We start from the raw sequence: 22,137 nt of genomic DNA on the forward strand, positions 1-22,137 counted from the left end.
GGGGAAAACATGGCATTATGGTGACAATACAATTTAACCCCTTCAGTCCCAACAAGTTTATGGTTAACCAGCCGGGCATAATACCTTTATTATTGGCCTGGTTAACCCTTCCACCGCCACACTCATGCCCTAGCAATCCTTGCTCGCTGGCATGCCCGGAAAGGGAAAAACACAAAAAATACTTTAATTAAGCAAAATATATTTGAAACATGCAATGTTATTGGGCTCAAGAGCTAATGCTCTTAAACTCATATACACGGATCAGGGGTAACAATAAATGGGCTTAACCATTATTTGAGAGCCTGGTTACCCCCTACCGTCAAAGCGAACACGTTCGATTTTGCAATGATAGAACCGAAGGTGGTAGATTAGACTGTGGAAAAAGAGGAGTTACAAAAGTGTCACCATCTGCTTCTCCAATGGACAATGCATAAAGAATGACTAAATGTTAGTATAGTAACTTTATCATTTGTTGTAAAAATACAACATATTCTTTGAGCTTTTTTGCTATCTTAGACAGCAAACTAAATGTTTTTTTTATTAAATAACTCATTCTATGAAAGCTTTATTGGAAAGGCTGATATTGCATCCACCACATTTATAACTATACTGACACCATATTATGACTATTCTAAGCTTTTTTTGTGCAGTAGTTAAACTTTTTTTTTTCTTCTGGCACTTATTCTCATGGATCAACAAGAAACGTAATGTAGTAATTATAAAATAATTAGTAATGGTGCTAGACTACTAACTACAAGTGGATTAATGCCTTGTCTACCTTATTTTGGGTTTTTTTAACGCTAAATTATCTGGTTTAGTTATACATAATTTTTTCTTCGCTTAGGGTTCCAGCAGCTTTTCCGTACCCAAATACCATGGTGTCTATTAACATACTGCCTAGAACCTGCAACATTTTGGGTATTTGCATTTGAAATTGGAAATAGTAATTGGTTTAGTAACCTAAACACATTATGTTAATACCTTGATATCAGTCAGCTGATCATTGTTATGAATTATGGGTCAATTGGTAAACATATTAAAATGCTAATATTTGTTTAAGTTTTTATAGGTATATTCTGTGAACATATTATTGTATATGATGTTCTATTTTTGTAGACTGGTAAGACTTATAGCTGACTTGGAGAAGAAGTTATGTGATGTTACAATGAAAGTGGAAGGTCTTCCAAAAAAATCTGTTGTAGAAGATGAACAGTCCACAAGCAAAAAGAAAAAGGGATTTGCTAAATCTTTTTCAAAGGTATGACGGCTAAGATTTTAACATATATTTTTAAAGATACAATACTAATAAGCTGCCATTTTTTAAATAATCTTAAAAAACATAAATTAGCCTTAAAGCAAAAAGGTAACCTTTTCAAAGAAATATACTTTACAAAAAGTAGTTCTCCTTGGCACCAAATTCTTTGTAAAGAATATGTCATAATGTAATCCTCCATCTGAATGTACACTTGTTCCTTTTAAGTTCAAACAGGCTGTGTGATTACTCAGAGGGTATCTTCCAATATACAGATCAGGCTGCAGAATGAACAAAAAAAAGGAGGAACAGCACAATCATGTCTTGTCTCTCACAAAACAAAGTTTGTCCTATTGGTGTCTACTCACACTTTCAATTAAGCACATATGTATATGGATATCGCTTCCCAACAGACTTGTCTTGTCCTCCTTACGCTAAATTCAATTATATTCACTTTGCTGCAGCTCAGTGATTCCCCATAAACAAAATATACACAAAGTGTATGTAGCCCTGGTCTCCAGCGGCTCCTAGAGACCACCCTCCTTTGGAGCAGCGCGGTCGCAGGTACCGCCGGAGCCAGCGATGGACCCGCCGGCTGCTTCCAAAGGTGAGGGCCGGAGCAGGGAGCGGTGAGAGCCTTAGGAGTCTTGGCGGCGTACCTTGTTAGCGGGGGCCACCATTGCGGGTGCGCACGCATGCGGCGCAATTGCGCATGTGAGGGGCAGAGTAGGGAAGAAGCTAGGGAGCTGCAGGCGGCCCGTAAGAGTTGCGCATGCGCAGAAAGGAGCCTAACCTACCAGGGAAGGCTCTTGGAAGGGACTATAAGTCTAATGAGCCTCTGCAGCGCCCCACATGACGCCAGGGAGCCAATAGGGCTGGAGGATGGCCCTGCAGGAGCAAAGAGATACATTTCGCGGGCTTGGAGCACGCTAGTCAGTCAACGCCAGGAGCAGCTAGGGGAAGGGGGTAGGGTGCAGGAGTCAGTGACTCCCTGCAATAGGCCAGCAGCCCCCAAGGCCCCAGCTAGCCCTGAGTCAACCAGTAGAGTGAGTTGTGTCAGAGACAGCCCTCAGGTTAGGGACCCTGCCAGTTACTTTCTAGAGCCAGTTAGGGACACAGCAGATGCTGCGCGTCCATCCAGAGGTTTGGGCTCAGACCTCCGCTGTCGTTGCAGTAGCCATCCGGGTGGGAACACCCCGGAGGGTAGCTCCTGCATTCAGCCGACATCAGCCTTCGGATCCTTTGTGAAGTTCCTTGGCAGGCCCGGGCACCGGAGTGTCCGGCAGGTAATCCACAAGTGCACCAACGAGTCCTCTCACATTCACACGGGACATAGTGGCTGCGCAGTCACACACACACATCTCACTTGAAGGGTGGGTTAATACTGTGTGGGGTTACTGGACACTGGGTGGGATCATCCGGTGGGGTTTGTGAGGGAAGGTAGCGTCCTGCGCGACGCGGTTGTTAGTGTCTCCTCTAGGGAGGGACACCTGTTGATATACGTGCATCTGCTTATGGTTGCTGCAAGTAAAGTCATTGATTGTTTACATACGGTGTGCTGGATATTTGTATGTGACCTGCGAGGAACAATTCCTACACGGCTGGGAACCATCGCAGGTGGAGGCGCTGCACCGAGTACAGGGTTACTCCTAATATAATTGCCCCAGGTTCCCCATGGCGGAAGCTCAGCCCTCCTGTGAGCCTAACAGGTAAAGCACCACACCTGGTAACTGTAGGTTCTCCGCACTCACACTATATATGCGATTGGGTGGGGTGGAATACCCGTTACATGTAAAAACTAAAACACATTTAATATGCATTCCCGACCACACTTAAACTTTTTTTCCCCAATATTTGCAACTGAGACACTTTGAAACATGCTTAGAAAACTGTTAAAAGAGAAATAGACCATTAATCGTTTGAAAAACTTTATTATAAATTTGAAAATAATAAAGGGACAGTCTCTGTTCTATAACTTACTCTCAGTAGGAAACAGACATGAAAAGGCAAAGTCCATGCAGCAATGGGAAAAGGACTTGGGATCGGAACAGATTTGTGATGACAGGGGAGGCATACAGTATGTTAGAGAATATCTAAATTTCCCATATGCTTGGCTATAAAAGAGACAAATGAAAAAACTCTACATAGATGGCACTACACACCACATAGATTACATACAATCTCCCAGGATCACTCTCAAGACTGCTGGAGGGAGTGTAGAGGCAGGGTCACATATCTTCATAACTGGGGGACAGTTTCCATTGTTAACATTCTAAGGAAAAAAGTGAAAAGTATGATTAATAAGGTCACACAATGCAACATTCCACTCTACCCGTGGTCCTTAAAATTATTTAAAACCATTGAAGATTTTAATAGACACACAGACTGTGATGGTGAGTGGGTAACCAGGCTAAACAATCAAGGTTAAGCCCGTCTGGTTACCTCTGATCCATGTATTGGGGTTCGGGAGTGTCAGCTCGAGCCCAGTGATGGTCTATGCATTGTACATAACTATGCGAAAATAAATAATTTTTGTGTTTTTTCCTTTCCAGGAGTGCCAGCAAATAGTGATTGCTAGGCTATGAGTTTCAAGGGGGGGTTTACGGAGAAAGTCTTGTCAGAATATGTCTAGCTAGACTTGTTCCAGAGTTGCTGGATACCCCCAGAAATGTACCCGAGAATCAGGATAGATTCTCGGATACATTGAGACACATTGCTCCAGCAAAATCTCCCCTTGATAAAGCTTGCGCGACTCACTGCTAGGATTCCTTGCTTCAGCACAGACCAGAAAGGTAAAAAGGGCATAGTGTGGTATCCCTAGAATGGTAAAGGGGTCCCTAGAATAAGAGGGGATGCCCAGTTAATGCCCAGGTCACCCAGAATCTGGTATAGGGGTTCTGGGGGTACTCCAACCATACAGTGGCGGCATGTTTTATTTGACTGCGGCTATTTCCGTAAGCCGGGAGATGTCCCGGCTTGCTAGCCGAATCCCCTCGGCGTGCCGCGCGTCACCGATGCGCGGTCACGCTTCATCGGGAGCCTGCGCCCCCTGCGCGCGTGCCCAGGGTTCCCCGAGGGTGCCCTGGTGTCCCGCGATGTGGGGGATGGCGGTGGGGGGTTCCGGGGGACCCGGCGGACCCGGAGAGGAGAGGGGGAAGCCCCTATCGGAGGGCCACTCCTCCGAGGCTTCGGCGCGCGCCCGGGACACCCCGGCGCGCGCCCGGTAACTGTCGCGGCCGAGACCGGGCAAATGCTCAAATAAACTTGGCCGCGACAGTACATAAGGTTGCAAGGAGTTTAAAAGTCTAAGGGGGTCATGCACTAAGCTCCGTTAAGTCACTTTTAGAGCGCAAAGTGCTCTTAGAACGTGATGTTGCGCTCAACCCGATGCACTAAGCAACGCAAACAGGCACTTAGCGCTCTAAAACTGACTATTTTCAGGAATTTTTTCTAAGTCCAACTTTGCTCGTTCGTAACCCTCTTTGCGTTAAATTCTGCCCTTAAGCGGGATGCACTAAGCAACGCAACCTTAGCATACGCGAAAGTTGCGTTGATCAGAACACGTCTGCTCGAGCTAGACGCAAAAAGCTGGACTTAGAATAAATTATTTCTGCATGGGCAAAACCCATACAACAGGCTGGCGGGGGTCCCCGGCTGACCCTGCGGGGGTCCCCGGCTGACCCTGCGGGGGTCCCCGAGTGAGCCCGGGGGGTTGTGCGGGTGTCTTCGGCTGACCCCACGGGGGTCCGGGGGTGGGGGTCCCCGGCTCACCAAGCGGGGGTCCCCGTGGGAGTCCGGGGTACCCGCGGACCTGCGGTAACAATGTTGCGCCTCCAAAAATAATTACAAATATTTATAACTAAATACACCCCCCCTAACACATACAGTACAGTAATGGGCAAAATGTGAAAAAGAAAAAATGTGAACAAGCGCTAAAGACTAAAACACCAATGTGACAAATATAAAATATATATACTGGCTGCCTAGTAATACTGTCAGTACTAACAGAAAAATGTGAAAACAAAGAAAAACCTGGCGCCAAAAGTTCATTGGATAATCCTGTACTCCTCAGGGGATCAGCACACTTGCTTGACAGGCCATGTAGGGGAAAAAACACAAACAGACAAAAATCATAGTGCAACACTGTAGGGTTAATCCAGGTCTACACTAACACATATATTACACATATAACATAGAGACTCCTAGTGACTATAAAAACTATTTATTTAATAAAAAGAACTATGCCATAAAATGGTATGGACAAATGAGAACACCGCTGGTCATCCAGATGGGAAAAATCAGAGCCCTACTTACAAGCAGCAAGGCAAATACAGGCAATGCAACAAAGAGTCCTCTGGGTGCTGTGGTGTCTTGGCAGAGATGTTATTCCTGCTGCACCGCGACTCTCGTGCTGACCTTCCCTCCAGGGGTTAACAGGAACAGTGGCAGTGACGGAGGCCCGCTCGTGGGGCTCACAGCTCTACTCCACGTGAGGCTGTTCTCCTCACTTCCTCCTCCGGTTACACAAGCTGTCTCAGCGCGCCCGCGCGCGAGTGTGCCCGTGCCAATATGCCAATATGATAAAACCACCATAAACTTTTTGAATTTGAATATTAGTATTGTTGATGACCACATTCACACACAAACATTTTTTAAACCCGTACAGGCCAACAATTATGTTATGGCTAACAGCCACCACAATCCACAATGGATTAGGAATATTCCAAAAGGACAATTCATCCAACTCAGGCGCAACTGTTCCAGGTTGGAGTCCTTTGTAGAGCAGGCGGATGAACTTAAAAATAAATTTTTAGATCGGAATTATCCCATAGACGAACTAGAGAAAACTATCTCTTTAGTTCAAGACATGGACAGGAACAAACTCATGTGGTCTCCATTGGTCCCCCGCAGACCAAAAGGAACCAACCCCGTATGTAAAAAAAATAAACATGTCCTATACATTAAATACATCAATCCCCCTCCCCCTGTCACGCCTGTATGCCCGCAGACCAAGCTAGACCCCAGTACTGAGGTGGGAACGGTATGATACCAAACACCCACAGCAGTGGGAGCAAGCCCGGAGTGTGGTATAGCGTTGCTGGGCCTGTTGAAAGAGTTGTTAGCATATACTTGCAACGCTTGGGAGTGTCCGTGAAAATAGTCGTGTCCGTTTGCCAATGTTCAGGGGATCCAGAGAGTAGAGTCGTCAGAGAGCAAGCCAGGTCCTAGAAAGCCAGAGGTCAGCGAAGTCGTATGCGTAGCAGGGTTCAGGGGGTAACCAGAGAGCAGAGTAGTCCAGGGAGAGCAGGGGTCAAAAGCCAGGGAAATCCAAAGTAACACAGGAGCAGGAATTCACAGGAGCACAGAGGGAGCACAGCATAGGACAGGTAACATACAGGGAAACAGGAACTATGCAGAGCGAGGAAGAGGTGGACAGACAGGGATTATAAAAGGGAGGTGCACCAATGGTAGAGAGGGGAGGAGTAGAGAGAGAAGTGGGTCTATTTTGATCTGGTTTAAACTGGCCGGCAAAGCCGGCAAATTCAGTTGAACAGCAATTCTACTTGTTGCCAAGTAGAACAAAGAAAAACCAGCCAAACAAATATTCAAATTAAACCATCAAGTGCACTGTAAATAAAATAAAGTGCACTTAAAAAAGAAGGGTCAATTCAAATGAATCCACTATAGGGGACACCGAGCAGAGCACCCCGCCTGACGCCCACTGGGAGGCAAATTCTGAAACCGTCCCAGTGGACTCGGCGTACGTGTACTCTGCCCGAATACGGGAGTGCACCAGCGCCCGGAACATGGCCCCGATGTTCGTTGGGACCCCCACCCTCCAAACACTGCTTCCTGGTTTTGTGAATGGCTATCTTAGCCAATGCCAGGAGCAGGTTGATGAGGAGATCCCTAGGCTTATTGTCCCGGGACACTGGGCACCCAAAGATTAAAAGATGAGGGGAAAAATGCAGCCAGAACCACAGGAGGAGGCTCCTCAAGATGGATAAGAGGGGCTGCAGTCTGGCGCAACTTAAATAAATGTGATACACGGACTCCCGCTCGCCACAGAAGGGACAGGTAGCAGGGGAGTCCGTGAAGTGTGCCAAGTACTCTCCCGTGCTCAGTGCACCGTGGAGGACCCTCCAACTCAAATCCCCGGCGGGGCGGGGAACCAAATCCGAATAGATTTCCCTCCACCGGGGCCTCTCCACCTCGTTCACAGGAAATACCCGCCTCCAGATGGTATTGGGGCGGGCAACAAGGGTGAGGTAGTGCACTATATGGAGCATGAGAGAGTACAGGCCTTTCCTCGGCATGCCGCGGAAACATGCCGCAGACATGTCCCCCACCCTGCTGAGGTTGGGGGAGAGAGGAGCCAGAGGGGTTGCCGTGGCTTTGGTTCCACACAAAGATCCGGAGAGCTGAAGTTGATAGGTTAACAAGGCTCTCCGGTCTGCAATACCCCCTCAATGAAGGTGCGTGAGTCGGGGTGGATAGCATCTTTAATCTCCTGAATCAAACGATGAGGGACGCGGGCAGTACGCAGACCCATACGAGGCGCGAGCACCTGTGCCCTTACCCAGTCTCGCCGTTCATAGTCCAGGAGATCCCCGACTCTGGTCACCTGCGCCAGGATTAGCCGGCGGCAAATAGAGGGTGAATCCAACATCCGAGCCCCCACTGCCAGATTATACAGCAGGGGCTCGGCGATTAAATGTACCCCCACCGCCTGTTCCTTCCTGGTCGCGGAAACCAGTTTCCAGGCCTATAATAAGTCCTGGTAGTGTGCTGGCAGCTCCGAGAGGTCTCTACCTAACCCCTCGGGCTTGATGATAAACAGTTGCCGGTCATACCTCATATGGCGCAGCTGGCGAAAGAAACTGGTCGCCAGCTGGCACAACTGCGGAGACGGATCTGCGAATTGGTATTTCTGCAGGTATTGGAGGCGGAAAGTGTGTAACTGGGAGCGGACACACACCACTCCCTGTCCACCCTCCTCCAAAGGGAGGCACGCAACTCCCGCAGAAACCCAATGCTTCCCCATCCAGAGAAAATCCATCAACCTCCTCTGGATCTTGTTGATAAATTCGGGGGTCGGACCCATGGCTATCAGCCGGTGCCATAGCTGACTGGCCACCAGCTGGTTGATCACCAGGGTTCTTCCCCTGAGGGAAAGCATTCTCGACAAATACACCCAAGACCCCAGACGAGCAATGACTCGTTCCTCAAGATCACTGAAGTTTTCCGGGGCCGGGTTCTCCGCAGCAGACAGGTAGACTCCCAGATATTTGAGAGTATCGCTCCCCCACGAGACATTACGAAACGTGGGGGGCAAAGAGTCCACCTGTAAGGGACCCACCTGCGCCCGCTACAGATCAACTAGGTCCTGGGCCACAAGGAGCACGTCATCGGCATAGGCCGACAGGACTACCCGCATATCGGGCTCCCGCAGCACCAGCCCGGTGAGCCTCCTCCTCAGTAGGCAGAGGAAGGGCTCAATGGCCAGCGCATATAGTTGCCCAGACAGGGGGCACCCCTGACATACTCCCCGACCAAACACAAAAGGTGCCATCAGGGACCAGTAAATTTTTACCAGACACTCTGCAGAGGCATACAGCATCCGGAGAAAGCCCACAAATTGTGGGCCAAAGCCAAACGCCTGCAGGGTCTGCATGAGGTAACGGTGATCCACCCTGTCAAACGCCTTCTCTTTATCTAGTGACAGGAAGGCGAGTGACAGACCAGTCCTCTGCGCGTGGTGCAGCAGGTCCCGGACCAGAAAGATGTTATCGTGAATGCTCCGGCCCGGGATAGTATAGGACTGGTCGGGGTGAATCACCTCTGCCAGCACTGACTTGAGCCTCAGCGAGAGCGCTTTGGCTATGATCTTATAGTCCGTGCTTAGCAGTGAGACAGGTCACCAGTTAGAGATCTGGTGGAGATCCCCCTTCTTCGGCAGCAAAGACAGTATTGCCCGCCGACACGAAAGGGGCATCTCACCGGTCTCCAGGGCTTTGGCCAGGACCTCGGTGAAATCAGGTCCCAGCATCTCCCAGAAAAACTGGAAGAACTCCACAGTCAGCCCGTCAAGCCCCGGTGTTTTTTCCGTGGGACATGGGACTGAGGGCTTCAGAGAGCTCGGCCAGAGTCAATGGTAACTCAAGCCGCTCCCTTCCACCCTCGCCAACCGTGGGAAGCCCCTCCCATAAGACCCTGCATGCATCCGGCTGGATGGACTCCGGAGAGAAAAGATCTACGTAGAACCTCCGGGTTCTGTCCCGGATGCTCTCCGGGTCAGTCAGAGGGGTACCGTCCTCTGCTAGCAAGCAGGTGATGTGTTTACGGTTTCCCCTCTTTTTTTCCAGCGTGTAGAAGAGGCACGACCCGCAACCCATCTCCCGAAGGAAGTGGATGCGGGATCGCACATACGCCCCCCGAGCTCTCCGATCTTCCAAGTCCCGGAGAGCGCACTTCCTCTCCACGTACGCACTCTGCAGGTATTGGTCTCCCGCCACAGACAGCCACTTCTCGAGATCGAGCACCTTTTCTCTAAGGGCCTCGATCTCAGCATCGTGCTGCCTGCTGGTACCTTTGGTGTACTCCTGACAAACGAGGCACAGATGAACCTTGCCCACATCCCACCACTGCTCTAACGTGGCAAAGTCTGACCTGCAACCTCTCCAGGCCATCCAAAAGTCTTGGACCGACGTCGCAAACCCCTTGTCCTCCAACAACGTATTGTTGATGTGCCAATAGGCGGCCGAGGGCGCTACTGGTAGTAGCGCCACCGTCACGGACGCACAATTGTGGTCCGAAAACGGCACCAGCCTAATGGTACTGGACTGGGCTTGCGACAGGCTGTGGCTGGATATATACAGCCTGTCGATCCGGGACCATGACATCCGTTCACCCCTAAACACCCTAACATGGGTGAACTCAGTGGATGCCTCGGGATGTTGTTCTCGCCAGACGTCTACCAAGGAGTAGCGGGTGATGACCCCCCGCAAGGCCGACGCAGAGCATGGGTGTGGCTCCGGAACATTCCGGTCTTTCAGAGCCTCGAGGATGCAGTTAAAATCACCCCCAAGCACCACGTATTCATCCGCGTCGACTGTCTCCAGGTAATCAGACATTCTGACAAAGAACTGCCTTCTCAGGGGTCCGGTGGCAGGAGCATACACATTCAAGAAATTAAACGTGTAGTCCTCGTGCCGGACCCTGAGATGCAACAGGCGACCTGGAACAACAGTTTTGGCAAGCAGTAGCTCTGGTTGAAAGGACTCAGAGAACAGGGTCACCACCCCACTAGTTGACGAAGTGAGGTGGCTGAAGAAGACCTTGCCTCGCCACTCCAGATGCCAGCTGGCTTCAGCCTCTGGAGTGGTATGGGTTTCCTGCAGGAAACTCACAGAATACTTTCCTTTCTGTAAAAAGGAGAGTACCTGGAACCTGCGAAACCCGTTCTTACAGTCATTCACGTTAAGTGTACCGATGCTCAAAGCCATTGGTAGTCAGGAGTTTTTCTTGTGCTTTCCACAGGCGCTCATGGTACTACACCCTGAGACGCCTTTATGTGGTCACGCATCAATTTATGAAATTTCAGGACACGAAGATGGATAGGCCCAGAGATTTTGGCCTTGTGGTTAGCCCTGATGTATACTAAGAGAGAGTGGAGAATGACCGAGGCATCCTTCCACCTTCCAAGGGCCAACTGCACCTTCGTGGTTCCGTGTTTGCAGAGGGTATCCTCCAGGAAACCATCTAGCTCCTGGGCAGGGATAACGGGGGTCAAAGAGTCCACCGCCTCCGCAGTGCCAGTGGACTCCTCACTGAACCCCAACTCCCCGAGCTCCTCTTGACTGAAAAACTCAAGACCCCCGCCCTTCCCTGCGGGGGCCTTTCTCAGCCTTAGAGTGGGTCCCCTCCTCGGTATTTCCACGAGGGGGTCCACTATATCCTCCACATCCAACCCCGGGGTAGGATGTTCAGGGGTAGCTGGTGGCGGTATGGCGGAGGTAGCAGTCTCCCTATTGTCCTCGGGGGCCACAGAGGCACACAGTGCCCTCCTGGTCTCCTCTACCGCCATGCGAACAAACGGGATGCCACGGGTGTTCGTATTAATCGCGGGAGGGCACTTTTCAGCAAGTACCCCATAGGGAGGGTCCAGCCCAGCAGTCGCCTCTAACAAAGTGCCCGACCAAAACTCCTCACCAAGAGAGTTCACATCTGGCATCTCCCAGATGCAAAGTGAAGTGCTCGCTAACACACCCTCACCCACACCCGCCTCCCCCGCTCCATCCTCCAAACCCCCAACCACGGGGGTCAGCCCTAGCCCATCTCCTCCCTTTGGTGACACAAACCAGGGCTTTTTTGCCCCAGGTGTGCCACCCGAAGGCGGTAAGCCGGAGGGGGATTCTGGTCGACCCCCAAGTCTCCGAAGACAGCTACTTTCGGTGTGACAGGTTCACCGAAGCACAAGTCCCCGGGGGATGTTCTCCAACTGGGAGAGGTGTTGGAAGGCTCCCCAATGTCCATTTCTAGGGGCAAAGCCTCATGTTGTTGAGCACTTTGATCTTCCACCCCAGGGACGCCGGGTACCTCCTCTTCCCCTTGCATTCCCTCCAGATCTTCGAGGGCGGGGGACTGCATATTTATGGGGTCCGGCTCACACTGGTTAATCCTAACCTGTGGGCCGGACAGGGCCACCCTGTGCAGAATTGATGTTGCATTCCGCTTCGGAGACTTCTGAGGGTGAACGTAATACGGTTCACCCTCCTCGCCCTTCTCAATCACCCTCTTGTTCTTAGTTTTTGATTTCCTCTTCCTGGGTATTGATTCCCCAAAAAGGGTATCGCTACCTCCTCAGCAGGAGCCTCCCACCGCTTCCCCGCACCCTGTATGGTGCTTACATTGGGGGTAGGGTGCTCCTGGGGGGAGACAGCGACAACAGAGGGTGACTTCTTCAGTCACCCTGCCCGAGATGGGGCAGCGACATCTCCTGCGGTCCCAGGGGGGACCTGGGCCCCCGAGGGCTCCGCCGTGGTGGGTGCAGCGGCATAGGGTGTCTCCTCCCAGTGGGGGACAGCGATAACAGAGGGTGGCCGCTCCAGGGTGACCCCCTCCCCCTCTCTCCGCTCCCCGGGGAGAGGTGCAGATGTCACTGCTCAAGACGGGGCAGCGACATCTCCTGCGGTCCCAGGGGGGACCTGGGCCCCCGAGGGCTCCACCGCAATGGGCGCAGTGGCACAGGGTGTCCTCTCCCAGGGGGAGACAGTGACAGCAGAGGGTGGCCGCTCCAAGGCGACCCCCTCCCTCCGCTCCCCGGGGAGAGGTGCAGATGTCACTGCTCGAGACGGGGCAGCGACATCTCCTGCAGTCCCAGAGGTCTTAGGGGTCTTAGAGGTCTTAGGGTTCTTGGGGGGACCTGGGCCCTCGAGTGTCCTGCTGTGGTGGGCGCAGACGTCACTGTTCGAGATGGGACAGCGACATCTCCTGCGGTTCCAGGGGGGACCTGTGCCCTTGAGGGCTCCGCTGTGGCAGGCACAGCGGCACCGGGTGTCTTGGCAGAGGGAGGGGCAGGTGCAGGAGCTGGGATGGGTCCTCTGTTCCCTTTGGGGCAACTCCTATGAGTATGCCCCAGCTCCTTGCACAGATAGAACCTAACCCCCTCTGTGCCATAGTAAACTGTATATTTAATGCCCTCGTAGGGCACCCCAAAGGACCCCTCCACAGATTCTGTGCTCCCCAGCAGCAGCAGTTGTACCTGCCGCCTAAATGAGAGCACATGCCTCAGTGCCCTATCCCTGCAGCCCAAAGGTAATTTTGTTATAGGAGACTTAATGTCTCCCAGGGCTTGCAGGGGTGGGCGTATAAGGCTGTCTGGGAGGAAAGGGGGCACATTGGAGAGAATGACTTTGATGCCTAACCCCTATATGGGTTCTATGGGGATGTAGGTCCCTCCTACCACAATGCCTTTCTGCACTATGGTGTGGGTGGCAGCCAGCGTACGGAGGAAGAAAATGCCCCTCCCATACATCTTGCTGGCTGCCACCACAGCAGAGGGACCCACCACATCAGCCACAGCCCTCACATAGATCTCCATGCTCAGGCCAGGTGACATTGGGCACCTCACCCCAAGCTTCCTGCTCACACAGGGCGTGGCCCCAGCATTGTTTTTGCTGAGGTCAACACCTGCAGCCGCCACCTGTGCCCATGATTGAGCTGGGACTGCAGGGGTTACACTGACAACAGGAGCCTGGGGAGGTGTGGCCAGGGCACTGGATGTGCCAGGCCTAGGGCTGTGGTTATTGTTATTGCTCCTAGGGGCCCCAGTTTTTGGGGTCTGGTATCCGGGTGTGGCTCTCGTTGCCGCACTACTCCTATTCCCCTTAGGCATGATAATAATAAGCCTCTAAGTAAAGGGGGGAGGAAGTGTTTAGAGAGAGAGAGGTGCAGAGGGGAACTGTCCCTTTAAGGACCAATTAACTACCTCTCTGCAAAGGGAGGGAAAGAAAACAGCTTTTAAAAACCGCTGCAATCTTCCTTTTTCTTCCCTTTTTATTTACTCACTCTCTTACAATAAGCCACACCACAATTTTATAGGTCTTAAAGAAAGACACAGAGCTCCCACATGCAAATGAAAAAGGAAGGAATCAGGCTTAAATTTAAGTAAATTAGAAGTAAAACAAAACAACCAAGGGTGGGGGAGGAGAGAGGGGTTGAGACTACAGTTACCAGCCAGCTAAAGTTTAGCTTTGCTGGGTTGAAACACTGCAGCCTCTGGGTGAAAACCCAAAACGGTTTTTAAACCTCAAAATACACCCAAAACCCTCTACAAAACTCACAGTATACTCACAGTATACTCCCCCACAAATCCACAGCAAAATATAACAAATAAAGAAAGAATACAACCTGATTCCACCGCAAATGCCTGGGAGCTCTGCACACATGCTTCTGAGTGAGAAGCTGGAGATAGGTCAGGGAGAGAAGAGGAGGAGACAGAAGAGGCAGTCATGGGAATGGCCTTAACAGCTTGGGAGGCGGAGATAGGGAAATCCTGATAAGGAGGGTCTGTGCGCGCGGCCCCTGTAAGCTGGGGATGCGCGTGCACAGACTGCAACACAGGTGCGGCCCGCACGGAGCAGGGAAAGGCAGCAGGAGGGGGACGGAGCCAAGCAGAGGGAAACGCAGGTGAGGCCTGTGCCCATGCGATGGCCAGCAAGGGCAGAGAGGAGCATGCACACGCATCCCCCTTGGGCTGAGGGGGCGCGCGCACCGGACGCGTCACTAGGCGCGCGGAACGCCGCGCTGCGGGCACCACAGGCGGCGGAGGTAACAGGACGGAATGGCACCACAGGGGAAGGTAAGGGAGCTACCGCGGGGGAGAGGGAGTGGGGAGGATTATGGCAGGGACTGTGGGAATGCGTAGATACGCGAGACCTGCGGGGAACGCGCTGTGGCAAGGGAAGAGAGGTAGACGGTGAAGGAGAGGAGTGAGAAGGGACAGAAAGGATAACGGGAGATGGGAGAGAGGGAGAGGAAGAGGAAGGAATCTCCTGAGTCGTCACACCCCCACAACACATACAGTACAATAATGTGCAAAATAACTATTATCCAGATAGGGATAATAGATTATTTGCCCATTATAAAACACATTAAGCAGCATAAAAAAATAACTAAAGTTCTACTCACCTCATCAATAAGAAGTCCTCTCGCCAGCAAAATCCGTGTCCTCCGTTGCCAACAAAATACATAGACAACACTTTGCAATTACATTCTGATATCAATTAACCCCTTAATCACCTTATCGGAAAAGGGGCCTATATCTCAGGAAGCAGGGGGTCCCAGACCTGAAACCAATGTGGTTCAGCTCCGGAGACCCCCTGCACATGTACACTATGAGTAAAAATTGTTTTGATATATTTTTATTTAGCCGATGTTTGCGCAGAGGGAGTGGCGGGTCTCTCTCTGCTGCAAACACATATCGGCAGAAACGGGGTATCGCCAGGTTATCGGGAGACATTCTGTTTATCCACTGGCTATTCAGCGTTTTGCTTTCGCAGTGATTCGCCAGGGATTCGGCCCTTATTGCATACTGCGAGGGCAAATCGCCAAAATCATGCCGATAGTGAACACTTGCCGAGAGCACTTTTGCATAGAGCCCTAGATGTCCATCGTTCAGTGCGTCATATATGTTATGTTTTGTCTAATTTATTTTAGATATACAACCATTAATGTTATGTTTTAAATCTCTCATGATCCATAATTAGATGAGTGCTAGTTCAAAAAAGGGATCTTTTTACTTGCTTCGGCAAGTTTTTGTTGCTATATATACCTATACCACTGGCACCGATTATCTAACAGAACAGACTGTAGCAAGAGCTTTTCCCCTTTCTCTCCCCCATCCCTTTAAATTACAGAAAATCTTAGAGTTACATAAATACTTTAAGTCTGTAAGTTTTTGATTGCACAGTTCAACAAATGGTATTTTGTTCACAGATGTAAAGATAGATGTTGTATTATGTTTGGCATTTTAGTTGATAGTTTCCATCAATGACATTACAGTAATTTGATCAATAACCTTTTTTTCTTCCACTTTCAAAAGGGTTAGAAGAGAGTAGAGATGCCTTGTACTCTTGGTTGGGACTTAAGTGGTGGGGTATCATTTGTTGCTCCCACAGTTTATTTGTTTTCTCATAAATGTAGCATTTCTCCCCAGGATAGGATAGAACGTACACTCTAAAAAAAAAATTGTAAGACAACCAAACACCATGAAAATTCTGGCAAGTATTTCACTCTTTTGAGGTGCAGGAAACTTTTTGTGTCCTTTTTTTTCTATGGTTGAAACTTTTAATATTCTATGTACAGATGTAGTAGATGCTCCCATTAATGCATGATGTTTCTATAACATTAATGTGATATTTAACGACATGCTTACACATGTGCCATTGAAAACAATTGTAACTATTGGTATTGTATTATGCGTTATTCCGTGTTAATGGGGATAATAATGCCTGCTACATCTGTATGTTTATGATCCATTATAAAGGAAACTAAAGCAAATTACAAATACTTAATCTACTTGGGTTTGATGAATCTCTATTACAGTAAATGAATCATAAACATACCTGTTGTACAAAGCTCTAGGTGTGTCGCATTGACTGCTCTATAGCAGCCAATGCTTCTTATTTACACATACAGTAAATAAAGGATAAGCAGCATACTCATTAAAGATGTTAAAACAATACAAATCTGTAATCTAGTTTTAACAGTGTATTCATATGTAATTGTAATATGTATTTTTAGCAAAGATGGTATACTGCTAATGACATTTGAAAAAATGCATATTAAAGAAAAAAACATTATTTTTCTTTTTGTAGGATGCTGAGTAATTTCAGTCTTTATAAAGGGACTTCACCAGAACCCGCTCAGGGTCTCACACCGGAAGGGTCTTACTGAAATTGAGAAGCACGGTACTGCAGTTCTTCCCATGCAAGGCACATGAGTTAACCTTCTGTAATACCTGCTGTTAAATAAAGCCCTTCGTTTTAGTTAAGCAAACTGACTCCTTATGTTTTGTCTCAAGACCTTCAAGAGAGAAAGAGAGGGGCCTATTTTGCTGGAGTCACAAGTTCTATATAAATCTATACGCATGCACACATATCTCCTCAAACCTCCTTTCAATTAACATAGATAAATGTAAGGTTATGCATTTGGGAAGCAAGGATAAACAGGTGACTTACAAATTAAATGGGGATAAATTGGGGGAATCCTTGATGGAGAGGGATTTAGGAGTGTTTGTAGACATCAGGCTTAGCGATAGTGCCAAAGTCATGCAGTAGCTGTAAAGGCAAACAAGATCTTATCTTGCATTAAACGGGCAATGGATGGAAGGAAAGTAAACATAATTATGCCCCTTTGTCAAACGAGATCAGGACTTTTAACAAATTTATCCTGGGATCATTCACTAGGCAAAACAATGTAGTGGAATAAAATGAGGTTTATTCGGGTAAACCCACGTACACACAGTGAAATACAAAGATACAGGTAAAATACACATTTACTGGGGGTCTGGGGTGAAATCTGGACTAAAATAGTTGCAGGGCGCCTGCTTCGGTAGGCTTACCCTGACTGGGATATACATCAGGGCTTCCTGGTCCTCTATTCCTGAAATTAATTACAATTTATTTTACCTCCTTGCTTTGCTCAATCAATGATCCCGGTATAAAAATGTGTTGATAAATCTGGTCTCCCGTGACATTAACCCCATTCATGCCCCTTTACCTTGTCTGGAAAATGCTGCAGCAGGAATCCTGGCGATGATTTGTAAGAGCGTTCTCAGAGTCAGAGTTTGCCCGGAGCAATGTGCTTGGCTGCATTTGAAAATCTCACTCGATTCCCAGATCCAACTCTTGGAGTATTCCATAGCTCTGGTACCCCACCTTGAAACTTACAGCCTAGAAAACTCTTGGTCCCAGTGTCACGGTAGCTTATGACAAGATATAATGAACACCAAATATCTGGGTTGAACTGAACGAGGCTTAGATATAATAAAATAATTTATTCCTTAAATAAGGTGAACACAGCAATATAGTACAATTAACAGACAAGAAGGTAACACTTACTTAGGGTTGGGGGATGGAGAAGTATCAGCAAGCAATTCTCCAGCAATCCGGTGACATTCAAGATGGTATCAGAAGAAGAACTAAAAGCTGTAGGGTTGACACAGTTTATATACCTGTGTAACCCTATTCTTAACATTGAATACAGCCTATTGGTGAATAATTATCTGTATCCAATCCCTAACGTGGAGACACAAATTAACCCATGCCCCCCAGCTAATTAGCCCATGTGTACTGGGACTCTGAGGGTCTTATTTCTGTAGCCCCATAATTAAGTCAGGGGCGATCACCAGTCTACCAAAGGAAGTATCTGATAGGATCTTCATTGTTTGTAGGAGTAGACATAACACTTACAAACCACTTCAGTTTGATGATTCTCCACCCTCAGGTAACAATTAGAGTGGCAGAGTCTGTTGATTAGTACTTGGTTCTTAGGGTAAACAATCGGGGCAGTTAACTTTTGATCTCCAGTTGTAATCCAGGGGGAGCATGAAGGGAAAAGAACATAAAACAGGAAAAAACAATCTAAGTGCAGACAATAAAATTCAAGTGATATAAATTCTGCGTTCTTTCTTGGCTCATATGTGATGTCTACTTACAAGATGTAAGTCAAAATCAAGCGGTTTTGACACTCAATGGTCTCTGCTGTGCAGGTATTCCCACCAGGTGATAGGGTCTCCAGCTCTCAGCTCCGCAGCAAAGTGTATGTAAAAGAAATACAGACCATAGTGCAGACCAGTATGATGTAAAAAAACTAGACTTTATGGGGTTTTAAAAATGAACACTTACAATAAAAACAAGTATTTCAGGCATGTACCACAATCATTGTGATCAAAGAGAGAAGATTAATTGGTTTACACTTCAGGCTCACCCGCCTCCTCCGGTGTGACTTGGTGTGGACCACCACTCTCAGGGACTTTGTACCTCCAGCGGTGGGCGCATTGATCCAGGTCTCTCTCCCCTCGTGGGTTCCCTCTTCTGTGGGTCGATCACCTTCCCATAGCAGCTGCCCGCAGGTACTGTGGAGTTCTTCACTGGGATACAGCCTCTCTGATGGATGTTTCAGCTTCACTTTTACAACGATGCGTCACTTCCGCTCCGTCCCGATACGTCACTTCCGGTCGCGGTTCTGTGAGTATACTCACAGAACCGCGACCGGAAGTGACGTATCGGGACGGAGCGGAAGTGACGCATCGTTGTAAAAGTGAAGCTGAAACATCCATCAGAGAGGCTGTATCCCAGTGAAGAACTCCACAGTACCTGCGGGCAGCTGCTATGGGAAGGTGATCGACCCACAGAAGAGGGAACCCACGAGGGGAGAGAGACCTGGATCAATGCGCCCACCGCTGGAGGTACAAAGTCCCTGAGAGTGGTGGTCCACACCAAGTCACACCGGAGGAGGCGGGTGAGCCTGAAGTGTAAACCAATTAATCTTCTCTCTTTGATCACAATGATTGTGGTACATGCCTGAAATACTTGTTTTTATTGTAAGTGTTCATTTTTAAAACCCCATAAAGTCTAGTTTTTTTACATCATACTGGTCTGCACTATGGTCTGTATTTCTTTTACATACACTTTGCTGCGGAGCTGAGAGCTGGAGACCCTATCACCTGGTGGGAATACCTGCACAGCAGAGACCATTGAGTGTCAAAACCGCTTGATTTTGACTTACATCTTGTAAGTAGACATCACATATGAGCCAAGAAAGAACGCAGAATTTATATCACTTGAATTTTATTGTCTGCACTTAGATTGTTTTTTCCTGTTTTATGTTCTTTTCCCTTCATGCTCCCCCTGGATTACAACTGGAGAGTGACGATTTGTGGGACTAGCGAAACCAGTCCCCACCAGCTGGGTTTGAGCAGGGGGTTTGAACCTTTTAATAATATTATCACGTTATTTGAACACAATATCACTGTTTAACAATTAATTGATTTGGTCAAAATATTCACTGTATATTATTAGTGTACACTAATAGAGTTAGCGCCATTTTCTTTCACCTTCACGTAGCAGTTAACTTTTGATCACAGTGCTTATGTTCAATCATCCGGCTGCCCTTCATGACCTATTAGCATAGCAGATGGAGTCTGCATTTTCAGAGCAGATCCAAAATACCATATACCCTTTAATATCTACACATATTAATAAGTTCCGTTCTGGTGGGCTCAGTGGGTCGATATTTGCCAGTTCTTAATGCCTACAATGACTCCACACATTTCAACTCTCTGCAACCTCCAGAACTGGAGATACAGAAATGCACTTTAAAACATTAAAATACAGGATTATAAGGAAACATGGGAACAGGAGAACATACATTTTCCTGACATGACAAGGTGTAAGTCACATTCCTGGACCGCAGTCCAGTTAACCCCTTGTCTCCCTGGTGAGGTCAGGGTGTGGCCATATGGGGTGGAACCTCTTTAATACCGGGCCAACCCCCTCTCTCCCTCTACACCTCCTCTTCTTAATGGGTGACCTGTGGCCCACTGGCCCTAACGGGGAGTGGGGCACTGCTGGCACCATTAATGAACTCAGTCTCAGAGGGATAGTCCTGACGTGAAAGTCCCTCTGCATTGCTGTTTTCACTACCCATTTTGTGCTGAATAGTAAACTCAAACTCTTGCAAGGCCAAGCTCCACCTTAGCAACTTGCATTCTCCCCTGATGCCCTCTGCAGCCAACTCAGGAGGTTGTTGTCTGTGAGGACCGTGAAAGCCCTTCCATACACATAGGGCTGTAGTTTTTTGAGTGCCCACACAATGGCCAAGCACTCTTTCTCAATGGTGGCATAGGCCACTTCTCCGGGGAGTAGTTTTCGGCTAAGGTACACCACAGGGTGCTATCTACCGTTGTCCCCCACTTGGCTCAACACAGCCCCAATGCCATAGTCCGAGGCATCAGTCTGTATGAGGAAATGTTTGGTATAGTCTGGGGCAGCCAGTATGGGGGCCTCAGCAAGCGCAGTTTTCAGTGCCTGGAATGCAGTCTCACAGGCAGGAGTCCAGGTGATAAGCACAGGCAGTTGCTTCTTAGTCAAATCAGTCAGGGGTTTGGCCACGGCGCTGTACTGTGGGACAAACTTCCTATATTACCCTGCGGTGCCCAAAAATGCCATGACCTGTTTCTTGGTTTTTGGAACAGGCCACTGAACTATGGCTTCTACTTTGGCTGGCTCTGGTTTGAGGTGCCCTCCACTCACCCTGTGCCCTAAGTACAGGACCTCTGCCATCCCTACCATACACTTCGTGGGTTTCAAGGTAAGCCCAGCCTCCCTGATCCTATCCAGCACCGCAGCTACATGTCCTAAGTGGGAGTCCCAGGAATTACTGAAGATAGCGCTGTCATCTAAGTAAGCCCTGGCATAGCTCTGCCTCCCTTCCAGTAACCTATTGACCAGGCGTTGGAAGGTAGCCGGGGCATTCTTCATCCCAAATGGCATCACCAAAAACTCATAGGGGCCACTTGAAGTGATTAATGCTGACTTCTCCCTAGCCTCCAGGGTCAGTGGTATTTGTCAATAGCCTTTGCTCAAATCCATAGTGGTCAGATACCTTGTCCCCGCGAGTTCATCCAGTAACTCATCCATGCGGGGCATGGGGTAGGCATCTGACACCGTCCCAGCGTTGAGCAAGCGATAGTCCACACAAAACCGGGTGGTCTTGACCTTTTTAGGGACTAGAACTACCGGGCTTGCCCAAGGACTCTGGGACGGAGTAATTACCCCTAGGGTCAGCATCTCCTCTATCTCCCTTTCCTTACTGGTCTTGACCTCTGCTGACACTCTATAAGTGTGCTTATGCAGAGGCTGCAGATCCCCTGTGTGCACTGGGTGTTTTGTGAGATGTGTGGTCCCTGGCATGTCAGTGAAGAGGGCCCTAAACTTAGCTAGCATGTCCCTGGCTTCTACCTGCTGCCTAGCTCTCAACTGTGCTCCTATCTCTACCTGCTCCACAGTGTTTCCCTGCCTAGCCTCCCCTAGGAGACCAGGCAGAGCATTGCTCGCCGGATCTTCCAGCATGGGCTACAAATGGCCATTACTGCTCCCATACTCGGTGCTCTGTATTCTTTCAGCATATTGACGTGATATGTCTTATGCCTCTCAGGCTCTACCTGTACAACGTAGTTGTACTCATTCACCTTTCAGATAACCGAGTACGGTCCCGACCAGGCAGCCATCAACTTGTTCTCCTGAGTTGGTTTGAGAACAAGCACCTGCTGTCCTGGGATGAATTCTCTGCTACGGGCATTCCGGTCATACCATTGC

General features: G+C 48.9%; 1 protein-coding gene across 2 annotated transcripts in view; it reads left to right on the forward strand.

Moving 5' to 3' along the window:
- Positions 1–16,798, forward strand: part of PKD2L2 (polycystin 2 like 2, transient receptor potential cation channel) — a 1,160,187-nt gene extending 1,143,389 nt beyond the window's left edge. For both annotated transcript variants that reach the window (XM_075601557.1, XM_075601558.1), the window contains 2 exons: positions 1,117–1,258; positions 16,633–16,798. In XM_075601557.1, coding sequence (XP_075457672.1) covers positions 1,117–1,258; positions 16,633–16,644 — 154 coding nt within the window. In that variant the 3' untranslated portion in view covers positions 16,645–16,798. The remainder of the gene's footprint in view (positions 1–1,116; positions 1,259–16,632) is intronic.
- Positions 16,799–22,137: the final 5,339 nt, after the last annotated feature.

Source organism: Ascaphus truei, chromosome 5 (genome assembly GCF_040206685.1).
Source record: "Ascaphus truei isolate aAscTru1 chromosome 5, aAscTru1.hap1, whole genome shotgun sequence".
Classification (NCBI taxonomy): Eukaryota; Metazoa; Chordata; class Amphibia; order Anura; family Ascaphidae; genus Ascaphus; species Ascaphus truei.